The sequence below is a fragment of the Schistocerca nitens genome, chromosome 2 (assembly GCF_023898315.1).
Source record: "Schistocerca nitens isolate TAMUIC-IGC-003100 chromosome 2, iqSchNite1.1, whole genome shotgun sequence".
NCBI lineage: Eukaryota > Metazoa > Arthropoda > Insecta > Orthoptera > Acrididae > Schistocerca > Schistocerca nitens.
Genome location: NC_064615.1, coordinates 193,642,092 through 193,654,954, shown reverse-complemented (window position 1 = coordinate 193,654,954; position 12,863 = coordinate 193,642,092). Strand labels below are relative to the sequence as shown.

The window sequence follows — 12,863 nt, the reverse complement described above, 5'->3', positions numbered from 1 at the left end:
AAAAAATCTCTTGCCATTTGAACACACATCGCAATAATCATTCGGCGAACGTATAGTAGACGAACGTTACTGGATGCAAACATAAAATGTGAGTTGTAGACATGTCTGAAAAAGTGAAAATGTTTTAATAAATGCTCTCTCTCTACATACATAAACTGCTCGCTTCTCTTTGTATATCCGAACAAGTCTGAGAAACTACTGTAGAGATTTTCATACGGCCTTCGAATTCCCGGGACTAAAATGTTGCCAGTATCGATAACATGAAAGATTATATACATATAACCCTCAGTGCGAGAAGTCCTCGTCGCACTTTGCCATTTTTTTATTTTATCACTTAGAAATGGTTGGTGAAAGAATGCGACTGTAAAAGCAATGGGATTCTTCATAAAATAACTTTCCTGCAGCCATTGTGGCGCAAATGGGCAGAAGAAAAGGAGGCTAGGATAAATTGATTGAATAGAGTTATCACCTAGAAATCCTGGACATTTATTCAAACACTTTTAAAATACACGATTTCAGCTACATTAATATGTTAAAACACTACGGTAAACACAAGGCTCACAAATAATTTACTCAAACCTCTCGACAGTACGAAAGGAGCTTAAAACTTGAAAACACGGTGCAAAAACCAAAGCGTTTTAAAATATCTGTAAATAAGTTATATAAAACTGCAACTAGTCACTTTTTTGAATAATTGTTATTCCATGAACCGGTTTTCGAACCTTTTCAGGTTAATCTTCAAATGTTTTCTAGAAGATGAACCTGAAAAGGTTCGAAAACCGATTCATGCAATAAAAACATAATTATTCAAAAAAGTGACTGGTCGCAATTTTAGACAACTTATTTATATTTAATTAAGTCACGGTTCTAAAATATCCGTAATAGATAAGCACAATTTTTAAAATATGTCTTAATAGTTATAAAATAAACATACAGGGCGAATCGGATCCCGACCGACAAACTTTCACAGATAGACCGAAACAAGAAAATTAAGTTTAGTAAACATGGTCTCCAAAATGAATACCTTAAGAGCTAAAGTATCTCTTCCACTAAAGATGTGCTTACAGTTCTTGAGGTATGCACTTCAGACGTCATGTTTATTGAACATTTTTTCCTTGTTTTGGTCCATTCTACCACCTCTGAAAGTCTGTCAGTGGAATTATGGTGCACTCTATATAAACAGAACATGAAAATAATTACAGGAGCTGGCAAAGCAGATAGCTACCCTTAATGGAGACAAGTAGTTCCAGGTTTAGATCCCAGCCGACCTTGCTCAAATTGTCTCCTGTTAACAGCCACCTGTTTCAGTACACGTGCTTCACAATTTGTGCTCCAACAGTCATCCATCCATCCATCCATATAATCGATAACTCAAAGCTTTCTTTGAAACGGTTCAGTACTAGCCACGGGACACAACATGTTAACATAGTTTAACGTAATTTTCTCTGGTGAGGCCTAATGGCTTAAATAGAACAGAAACCTGTTACGACGTGCGTTTATTACTAGATTACTAAACTGTCGTATAATTTACGATAGCAGTTGGTACCAATTCGCGGTTCTCCCTAACGAAGACAGTGCTGCCAAAGCAAAGTTACTAAACACAGCCTTCCGAAATGCCTTCACTAAAGAAGACGAAGTAAATATTCCAGAATTCGAATCGAGAACAGCTGCCAACATCAGTAACATAGAAGTAAATATCCTCGGAGTAGTGAAGCAACTTAAATCACTTAATAAAAGCAAGTCTTCTGGTCCAGACTGTATACCAATTAGGTTCCTTTCGGAATATGCTGATGCGTTAGCTCCATACTTGACAATCATATACAACCGTTCGCTCGACCAAAGATCCGTACCCAAAGACTGGAAAGTTGCGCAGGTCACACAAATATTCAAGAAAGGCAATAGGAGTAATGCACTAACTTACAGGCGCATATCATTAACGTCGATATGCAGCAGTATTTTGGAACATATATTGTGTTCGAACATTATGAATTACCTCGAGCAAAATGGTCTATTGACACACAGTCAACATGGGTTTAGAAAACATCGTTCTTGTGAAACACAACTAGCTCTTTATTCACATGAAGTGTTTAGTGCTATTCATAAGGGATTTCATATCGATTCCATATTTCCGGATTTCCGGCAGGCTTTTGACACTGTACCATACAAGCGGCTTGTAGAATACCGTCTGTTATGTGACTGGATTTGTGATTTCCTGTCGGAGAGGTCATAGTTCGTAGTAATTGACGGAAAGTCGAGTAAAACAGAAGTTATTTCTGGCGTTCCCCAAGGTAGTGTTATAGGCCCATTGCTGTTTCTTATCTATATAAACGATTTGGGAGACAATCTGAGCAGCCGTTTTCGGTTTTTTGCAGATTACACTGTCGTTTATCGACTAATAAAGTCATCAGAAGATCAAAACAAATCGCAAAACGATTTTGAAAAGATATCTGAATGGTGCGAAAATTGGCAATTGACCCTAAATAACGAAAAGTGTGAGGTCATGCACATGAAAAGGAATCCGTTAAACTTTGGTTACACGATAAATCAGTCAAATATAAAGGCCATAAATTCAACTAAATACCTAGGAATTACAATTACGAACATTTAAATTGGAAGGAACACATAGAAAACGTTGTGGGGAAAGGCTAACCAGAGACTGCGTTTTATTGGCAGGACACTGAAAATGTAACAAACCTACTAAGGGGACTGCCTACACTACGCTTGTCCGACCTCTTTTAGAATACTGCTGCGCGGTGTGGGATCCTTACCAGATAGGATTGACAGAGTACATCGAAAAAGTTCAGAGAAGGGCAGCTCGTTTTGTATTATCGCGAAATATGGGAGATCGTATAGCTGAAATGATACAGGATTTGGGTTGGACGTCATTAAAAGAAAGACATTTTTCATTGCGAGGGAATCTTCTCACGAAATTCGGGTCACAAACTTTCTCCTCCGAATGCGAAAATATTTTGTTGACACCGACCTACATAGGGAGGAACGATCACCAAGATAAAATAAGGGAAATCAGATTTCGTACGGAAAGATATAGGTGTTCGCTCTTTCCGCGCGCTATACGAGATTGGAATAATAGAGAATTGTGAATGTGGTTCGATGAACCCTCTGCCTGGCACTTAAATGTGATTTGCAGAGTTTCCATGTAGATGTAGTATGTAAAACAGGACATTTAGTACTTACTTTGTATGTGATGTATACCATGGGAGACATTGTAATTATCTAATAGATAAACCATAAAATATGATTGTCTTTACTGTAGAATCTACATCTACATTTATACTCCGCAAGCCACCCAACGGTGTGTGGCAGAGAGCACTTTACGTGCCACTGTCATTACCTCCCTTTTCTGTTCCAGTCGCATAAGATTCGCGGGAAGAACGACTGTCTGAAAGCCTCCGTGCGCGCTTGAATCTCTCTAATTTTACATTCGTGATCTCCTCGGGAGGTATAACTAGGGGGAAGCAATATATTCGATACCTCATCCAGAAACGCACCCTCTCGAAACCTGGCGAGCAAGCTACACCGCGATGCAGAGCGCCTCTCTTGTAGAGTCTGCCACTTGAGTTTATTAAACATCTCCGTAACGCTATCACGCTTACCAAATAACCCTGTGACGAAACGCACCGCTCTTCTTTGGATCTTCTCTATATCCTCCGTCAACCCGATCTGGTACGGATCCCACACTGGTGAGCAATACTCAAGTATAGGTCTAACGAGTGTTTTGTAAGCCACCTCCTTTGTTGATGGACTACATTTTCTAAGGACTCTCCCAATGAATCTCAACCTGGTACCCGCCTTACCAATAATTAATTTTATATGATCATTCCACTTCAAATCGTTCCGCATGCAAACTCCCAGATATTTTACAGAAGTAACTGCTACCAGTATTTGTTCCGCTATCATATAATCATACAATAAAGGATCCTTCTTTCTATGTATTTGCAATACATTCCATTTGTCTATGTTAAGGGTCAGTTGCCACTCCCTGCACCAATTGCCTATCCGCTGCAGATCTTCCTGCATTTCGCTACAATTTTCTAATGCTGCAACTTCTCTGTATACTACAGCATCATCCGCGAAAAGCCGCATGGAACTTCCGACACTATCTACTAGGTCATTTATATATACACTCCTGGAAATGGAAAAAAGAACACATTGACACCGGTGTGTCAGACCCACCATACTTGCTCCGGACACTGCGAGAGGGCTGTACAAGCAATGATCACACGCACGGCACAGCGGACACACCAGGAACCGCGGTGTTGGCCGTCGAATGGCGCTAGCTGCGCAGCATTTGTGCACCGCCGCCGTCAGTGTCAGCCAGTTTGCCGTGGCATACGGAGCTCCATCGCAGTCTTTAACACTGGTAGCATGCCGCGACAGCGTGGACGTGAACCGTATGTGCAGTTGACGGACTTTGAGCGAGGGCGTATAGTGGGCATGCGGGAGGCCGGGTGGACGTACCGCCGAATTGCTCAACACGTGGGGCGTGAGGTCTCCACAGTACATCGATGTTGTCGCCAGTGGTCGGCGGAAGGTGCACGTGCCCGTCGACCTGGGACCGGACCGCAGCGACGCACGGATGCACGCCAAGACCGTAGGATCCTACGCAGTGCCATAGGGGACCGCACCGCCACTTCCCAGCAAATTAGGGACACAGTTGCTCCTGGGGTATCGGCGAGGACCACTCGCAACCGTCTCCATGAAGCTGGGCTACGGTCCCGCACACCGTTAGGCCGTCTTCCGCTCACGCCCCAACATCGTGCAGCCCGCCTCCAGTGGTGTCGCGACAGGCGTGAATGGAGGGACGAATGGAGACGTGTCGTCTTCAGCGATGAGAGTCGCTTCTGCCTTGGTGCCAATGATGGTCGTATGCGTGTTTGGCGCCGTGCAGGTGAGCGCCACAATCAGGACTGCATACGACCGAGGCACACAGGGCCAACACCCGGCATCATGGTGTGGGGAGCGATCTCCTACACTGGCCGTACACCACTGGTGATCGTCGAGGGGACACTGAATAGTGCACGGTACATCCAAACCGTCATCGAACCCATCGTTCTACCATTCCTAGACCGGCAAGGGAACTTGCTGTTCCAACAGGACAATGCACGTCCGCATGTATCCCGTGTCACCCAACGTGCTCTAGAAGGTGTAAGTCAACTACCCTGGCCAGCAAGATCTCCGGATCTGTCCCCCATTGAGCATGTTTGGGACTGGATGAAGCGTCGTCCTACGCGGTCTGCACGTCCAGCACGAACGCTGGTCCAACTGAGGCGCCAGGTGGAAATGGCATGGCAAGCCGTTCCACAGGACTACATCCAGCATCTCTACGATCGTCTCCATGGGAGAATAGCAGCCTGCATTGCTGCGAAAGGTGGATATTCACTGTACTAGTGCCGACATTGTGCATGCTCTGTTGCCTGTGTCTATGTGCCTGTGGTTCTGTCAGTGTGATCATGTGATGTATCTGACCCCAGGAATGTGTCAATAACGTTTCCCCTTCCTGGGACAATGAATTCACGGTGTTCTTATTTCAATTTCCAGGAGTGTATTGTGAAAAGCAATGGTCCCATAACACTCCCCTGTGGCACGCCAGAGGTTACTTTAACGTCTGTAGATGTCTCTCCATTGATAACAACACGCTGTGTTCTGTTTGCTAAAAACTCTTCAATCCAGCCACACAGCTGGTCTGATATTCCGTAGGCTCTTACTTTATCAGGCGACAGTGCGGAACTGTATTGAACTCCTTCCGGAAGTCGAGGAAAATAGCATCTACCTGGGAGCCTGTATCTAATATTTTCTGGGTCTCATGAACAAATAAAGCGAGTTGGGTCTCACACGATCGCTGTTTCCGGAATCCATGTTGATTCTTACAGAGTAGATTCTGGGTTTCCAAAAACGACATGATACTCGAGCAAAAAACATGTTCTAAAATTCTACAACAGATCGACGTCATAGATATAGGTCTATAGTTTTGCGCATCTGCTCGACGACCCTTCTTGAATACTGGGACTACCTGTGCTCTTTTCCAATCATTTGGAACCCTCCGTTCCTCTAGAGACTTGCGGTACACGGTTGTTAGAAGGGGGGAATACTGACAGTGAAACATTTTCCACCGGCCGGCCGAAGTGGCCGTGCGGTTCTAGGCGCTGCAGTCTGGAACCGCGCGACCGCTACGATCGCAGGTCCGAATCCTGCCTCGGGCATGGATGTGTGTGATGTCCTTAGTTTAGTTAGGTTTAACTAGTTCTAAGTTCTAGGGGACTAATGACCTCAGAAGTTGAGTCCCATAGTGCTCAGAGCAATTTTCATCCGTTTAGTGGGGGTTAATAACGACATGTAATAAATGGATCAGTCAGCACTGATTTAAAATTGTAGCTCTCTTAATACGCAACCAGATTTACGTTCACAGCGCCATGTGACGTGATAAATAACGGCATTTCATCCAACAGTTCCGTCAGTCTAGGTAGGCGAGGGCAGTATTAGCAGATACTGGCTGATAGGACCTGATCGAAGCACTCCCGCGTAGGCGTACGCTAAACACATTTACTTGCGAGTCTCGCAATAAAGTTACTTGTCCAACAAGCCGGAACTGCCCACACAACGGCAGCGTGCCACACGTTCCAACATGGAAAGACTGTACTCCGAGCGACACGACACGGATCTGTCTCACTGTTGACGGCGGCTGTCGCTTGCACACGTCCCTTGTGAACAACACTCTGCTCGGCTCACAGCCAAGTCGCCCCAACACCGCCTGGAGCCGCGAAATATTACCTTTTCCCCCAGAAAGAGCAAAGACCCCCTCCCTCCCCAGGACTCACAAGGGGACGCCGCCTTTTAGTCATCTGCGTTTCATCGAACTTGGTTATATGCTGTTCTTGGCCAGAAATGAAGATGAGAGTAGTGGGAGCTCTAGATGGCCAAGACGTAAAAAGAAAGAAAATAGCATTTTTGGCGCAGGTTGGGCGATCCGTTAGCGTAACTCGTCATTTCGCCAAATATTGTTGAGAATTGTTGATTATGTACGGTGGAATGTATTTACATGCGGTCTTCTGGGGAAGAGATTTATTTTTCCTTTCTCGACGAAATAACACTAGTTTTGAAGCTTTCACATTAAATTCTTTGCTGACGATAAAAATAGACGTTGCAGGTTTGTACTAGCGGCTACTCTAATACTTCAGTACGGCAATTCTTCTTTATCTTGAAAAATTTCGTCGTACAAGTATGGACTGGTTTGCCCTCTCCACGAATTCGTGCCATCGTTTCCTTGCATAACTGACACATTGAATGTAATAAGGGCTATTTCCGGTACTGGATCCGTCCTCAAACTACCCCGGCCAACAGCTATTGTCTCGAGCGGTCTAAGACGCTGCGGTCATGGACTGTGCGGCTGGTCTCGGCGGAGGTTCGAGTCCTCCCTCGGTTCAAATGGCTCTGAGCACTATGGGACTCAACTGCTGAGGTCATAAGTCCCCTAGAACTTAGAACTACTTAAACCTAACTAACTTAAGGACAACACACACATCCATGCCCGAGGCAGGATTCGAACCTGCGACCGTAGCGGTCGCGCGGTTCCAGACTGTAGCGCCAGAACCGCTCGGAACCAGCGGCCGGCTCCTCCCTCGGGCGTGTGTGTGTGTGTGTGTGTGTGTGTGTGTGTGTGTGTGTGTGTGTGTGTGTGTGTGTGTCCTTAGGATAATTTAGGATAAGTAGTGTGTAAGCTTAGGGACTGATGACTTTAACAGTCAAGTCCCATAAGATTTCACACACATTTCAACATTTTCAGCTATTGTCTCTGAAACCCCTAGGACGTGGGACAGCACATCAGTAGCGTTTACACTTTAGCAATCGACTGCACGACTCGTCGAATTCGAAGAATTTCCGTAAAACACTTATACTAAAGCGATGTTCAATCCTTAATGCCATCGGGATCGGTGCAAGTGGTTTCGCAGCAGGTTTTCATCGTCGGGTGTTTGTTTCAGTTCACGGCGCGGCTGCGACTGCCGGACAGCCTGACGGACGCGCAGAAGATGCTCTACGTGGACCACATCCTCGAGGTGCTCGACCTCACCGGCTGCCAGGACACCAGTGAGTATCTCTCTCAGATGTGGGCGAGGCATCTGGCGGACTGCCAACAAAGTCAGTCCAACGTTCAGGACGTCCTCCAACGTTCAGTACTACATGGTGAAATTGAGTAGTCGTTCTGCCGCAGCTTGTGGTCTAGTGGTTAGCGTTGCTGTCTCTAGGCCACGGGGTTGCGGGTTCGATTCCCGGCTGGGTTGGGATTTTCTCTGCCCGGGGATTGGGTGTTTGTGTTGTCTTCATCATCATTTGTGGCAGTGGCTAGAGTGGACTGAGAAAAAATTGGACTGTGTAAAAATTGGGACTTTTTACGGGTACTGATGACCGCGCAGTTCAGCGCCCTACAAACCAATTATTATCATCATCATCATTCTTAACCTATACAGTCCCACCATCAAATGAAATAACACACTGAATTGATAAGGATATACGGTATTTTTTCAATGTGCTGTTTACTATAATTCCACACACGTTATCAGGCAAAGTTGTGAACAACTGCGGTTACAGGGGACATGATCTAGATCAGTTGCTTCACACATGCCCTTGAATCTGACGGTTCGTAATCGCACTCGAATCAAGTTCGACTAAAGCGTCCCCCCCCCCCGTCCCCTCCTTCCTGAAAGCCGTACAGCCATTGACTGGATTTTGAGCAGTTTGTGATAATTCATTTTGTTAGGGCATCAATACATAAAGAATTTCTACTCATATATACCAATATCGAAATGGAAATAACGAGTGCTGGTATTTTTTATTTTACATTAAATTTTTTCGACAAGTTTTTGAAATTGTTTCTTTGAAGTTGTGGTAGAAAATAAATTTACTTTCACTGTGTGGAGGACTCTTACTACTTCTTGAGCTTTCATCACGTCCAGTCTTCCTCTTTGATTGTGTGAAGCAAGTGTAAGCGCACAAATTAGTAGTTAGATTGCCCTGGTGGCTGACTGTGTGAATGGAGTAACAAACATTTTTCACGCAACTAGTGTGCTATTGCTTCACATAAGCGTTCTTAAAAAACAGTTGCACAAAATGAAACGGAAATCTAAATGAAAAGACTAGTCATTACGGTGGGCGGAGACGTGTGGGAAGAAATGCTTACGTAATCGGCGCTCGGCGCTACCCACAGAAATTGCAACGTTTATCTACATCCCGCAATTTTGACACTAAAACTGCTAGGTATCTGGCATTTGCAGAAACTAAACAACAAGGAAGTCGACATGAAGTGTTCCGGCCAAATCCGTTGTGACGAAACCGAACGATGGGCCCATCGGAGATGATTTATCGTGCCACTTATAAGCAGTTAGCACTGTATCAAATTAGTTATCGCCAAGCGTGAACATGCATCGTTCTCCTTTCAATTCTTTCTCTAATGGGGTTAAGCAGGCTGTCAGCTTGCTGATGTGAGAATTATCTAATAATAAATCAGTACTTAAATATACTGCTCGAAAGCCGGCAATGTACTTACAATGTGCAGCCGATATTGTTATAGGCCGGTACATCGATAATAATCGTGAGCCGATAATATTTTAAAATATCAACAGTCTTAGTGAGCACATTATATTTTGAATAGGATTCCATGTCCGAAAACGTTACGTTTGCATGCTACAACCATTTGGAAACTACCGTCGACCACTAAACTATATTTCAGTTATAACACATTTATAGAAAATGTCACAATGCTGGAAATGCAACACCCTTAAGGACGGTGTTCAGTGGCACATGTGTATAATATTTACATACAACGGGGTGTAGTGTTATATATACACTCATGCTCATAAATTAAGAATAATTGCAGAATGTGGTGCCACATAACGTGGCTCTACACAAAATTCGCGCTAATAGCATAGGCACATAGGGAACACACGCGACACAGATCTGTAAGTCCACGGTTTTTGTGATAAGTTGAGAAAACCGTCCCGAAACACATGTGCTACAAAACGCCACTGTTTCCTGCGCATGTACCCCGACATCAGTGTGGGATATGATCGCCATGCACACGTACACAGGCCGCACAACGGGTTGACATACTCTGGATCAGGTGGTCGAGCAGCTGCTGGGTATAGCCTCCCATTCTTGCACCAGTGCCTGTCGGAGCTCCTGAAGTGTCGTAGAGGTTTGAAGGCGTGCAGCGATACGTCGACCGAGAGCATCCCAGACGTGCTGGATGGGGTTTAGGTCTGGAGAACAGGCAGGCCACTCCATTCGCCTGATATCTTCTGTTTCAAGGTACTCCTCCACAATGGCAGCTCGATGGGGCCGTGCGTTATCATCCATAAGGAGGAAGGTGGAACCCACGGCACCCCCGGAAAGGCGGACACACTGGTGCAAAATGACGTCCCGTTACATCTGACCTGCTACAGTTCCTCTGTCAAAGACATGCAGGGGTGTACGTGCACCCATCATAATCCCACCCTCACACCATCAAAAAACGACCGCCATACAGGTCCCTTCCAAGGACATTAAGGGGTTTTCATATAGTTCCTGGTTCATGCCAGATGAAAACACGGCGAGAATCACTGTTCAGACCATACCTGGACTCCTCCGTGAACATAACCTGGGACCAATGTTCCAATGACCATGTACTGTGTTCTTGACACCAGGCTTTACGGGCTCTACTGTGGCCAGGGGTCAGTCGAATGCACCTTGCAGGTCTCCGGGCGAATAAACCATGTCTGTTCAGTCGTCTTTAGACTGTGTGTCTGGAGACAATTGTTCCAGTGGCTGCGGTAAGGTTCAAAATAGTTAAAGTGGCTCTGAGCACTATGGGACTTAACTTCTGAGGTCATCAGTTCCCCAGAACTTAGAAGAACTTAGAAGAACTTAGAACTACTTAAACCTAACTAACCTAAGGACATTACACATAGCCATGCCCGAGGCAGGATTCGAATCTGCGACCGTAGCGGTCGCGCGGTTCCAGACTGTAGCGCCTAGAACCGCTCGGCCACCCCGGCCTTCTTGCGGTAAGGTCCCGAGCAAGGCTACCTGCAGAACTCCGTGGCCGTCTGTGGGCACTGATGGTGAGATATCGGTCTTCTTGTGGTGTTGTACACTGTGGACGTCCCGTACTGTAGCGCCTGGTCACGTTTCCTGTCTGTTGGAATCGTTGCCATGATCTTGAGATCACACTTTGTTGCACACGGAGGGCCCGTGCTACGACCTACTGTGATTGACCAGCCTCCAGTCGCCCTAGTATTCTATCCCCCATAACGTCATCAATGTGTGTTCTCTGAGCCATTTTCAACACTAGTCACCATTAGCACGTCTGAAAACCTCTGCACACTTACTCGCTGCACCGTACTCTGACATGCACCCACACACCTCTGCGTATGTGGACTGCTGCCAGCGCCACCGTGCGACGGCTGCAGGTCAAATGTATCGCATGGTCATACCCCGAGGTGATTTAAACCCGCAAATCGCCCACCAGTGTGTTGTTTCACCATGTATCAGCATTATCCTTAATTTATGAGCATGAGTGTATGTTGCACCTGCTGTATCATCAGGACCCATTGGGAACCGTCTGCTTGCGGAATGATTAAGATTACGTGTGACTCAGGCCAGGCTACTGCGACACCACCAAGCAGTACTACTGTGATGACGTTAGAGGTGAATGGAGATTGGAATGGCGCTCTGTTATCTTCCGTGATGACAGTACGTTCTGTCTGCATTGCTACCAGAGCGGGGCTACTCTGCATTGGTGCGTAGCCCCGCATTGGTGCGCCCTTTTGGGCACCGTGTACTGTGATTTGTGTTTGAATTGGCCTGATTTGTCGTGATATTCTAGAATGACGAACTACCTGTCACCGCACTTATCAGCAAAATGGGCTTCTCGTTGAGAGTATTACATTTTTTTCCGGCAGTGTATTAACATAGTACGAAGGATTATACATAATTTTTGAACAAGGGAAAATTGCGAAAGACACGAAGTGCGGATATTACAACATCGCGAGCAGTAGCAGCACAAAACGACTGTGTTTTGGGGAGAAAATAGAAACAAAGGCCTGGTCGGGAATAGGTGAAGTCCCTGGAGCAGCTAAGGGTGTGGCCCGTGTTTGTGGCGGGGCTGCCGTGTAGAAGGGGAGGGTGTGACGGTTGCGAGGCGGTCGTAAAAGACCCGTCGTAACGGCTGGCAGCGAGCAACAGGACACGCCGCGGTCTCAGGCGGCTGCCAGGGTAATACAAGCCAGACCGGGCGTGACCGCTGCTCTCTGCATGAGCTCGCGCTTAAACTGTGTCACGCTCCAATCCGTCCATTCCATTCTGACCGAGCATATGAACTAACATAAGGCTAGACCTGCCACCTTATCCATCCCTTCGTTAGATTTTTTATAGCTTTACTGGCTTTCGAGGGACTTCATTCAGGTACCTACAACTGTAATAGACCCGAAGAAAATTTATTATGATACATGACAGGTAAATACATAGTTATACAGGTTTGTGCAAAAAAAACTCTGCCCCGAGTACTACACTGCTCATTGTCGTCCCCCAATTGTCAACTATTGTTTCGAAGCTGTTGCGTCTACGTTTTGTATTGTCAATACCAAAGCCGTAGCGACTTGGTTAAGACGTGCGAAATAAATATCTCAGCGAGATGTATGCTCTTCAAGAAAGGATCGCAATAGTGGAGGCGTAGGTGTCTATCGGTTCATTCAAGGAAACGGGGGAATTTTTTTGCAATGATATTTCCTGTCGTTTCGACACCAGCAAAGGACAGTATACAGGATCTGTTGACAAAGTGACATACTACAGGATTAGTTGCAAACGTAAAAAAA

At 45.7% G+C, this 12,863-nt stretch overlaps 1 protein-coding gene across 1 annotated transcript in view; it reads left to right on the top strand.

The window, feature by feature from the left end:
* The window catches only part of LOC126234915 (uncharacterized), a 127,485-nt gene that overhangs the window by 53,627 nt on the left and 60,995 nt on the right, over positions 1-12,863 (top strand). Inside the window, exon 5 of the mRNA XM_049943654.1 lies at positions 7,998-8,103. Coding sequence (XP_049799611.1) covers positions 7,998-8,103 — 106 coding nt within the window. The remainder of the gene's footprint in view (positions 1-7,997; positions 8,104-12,863) is intronic.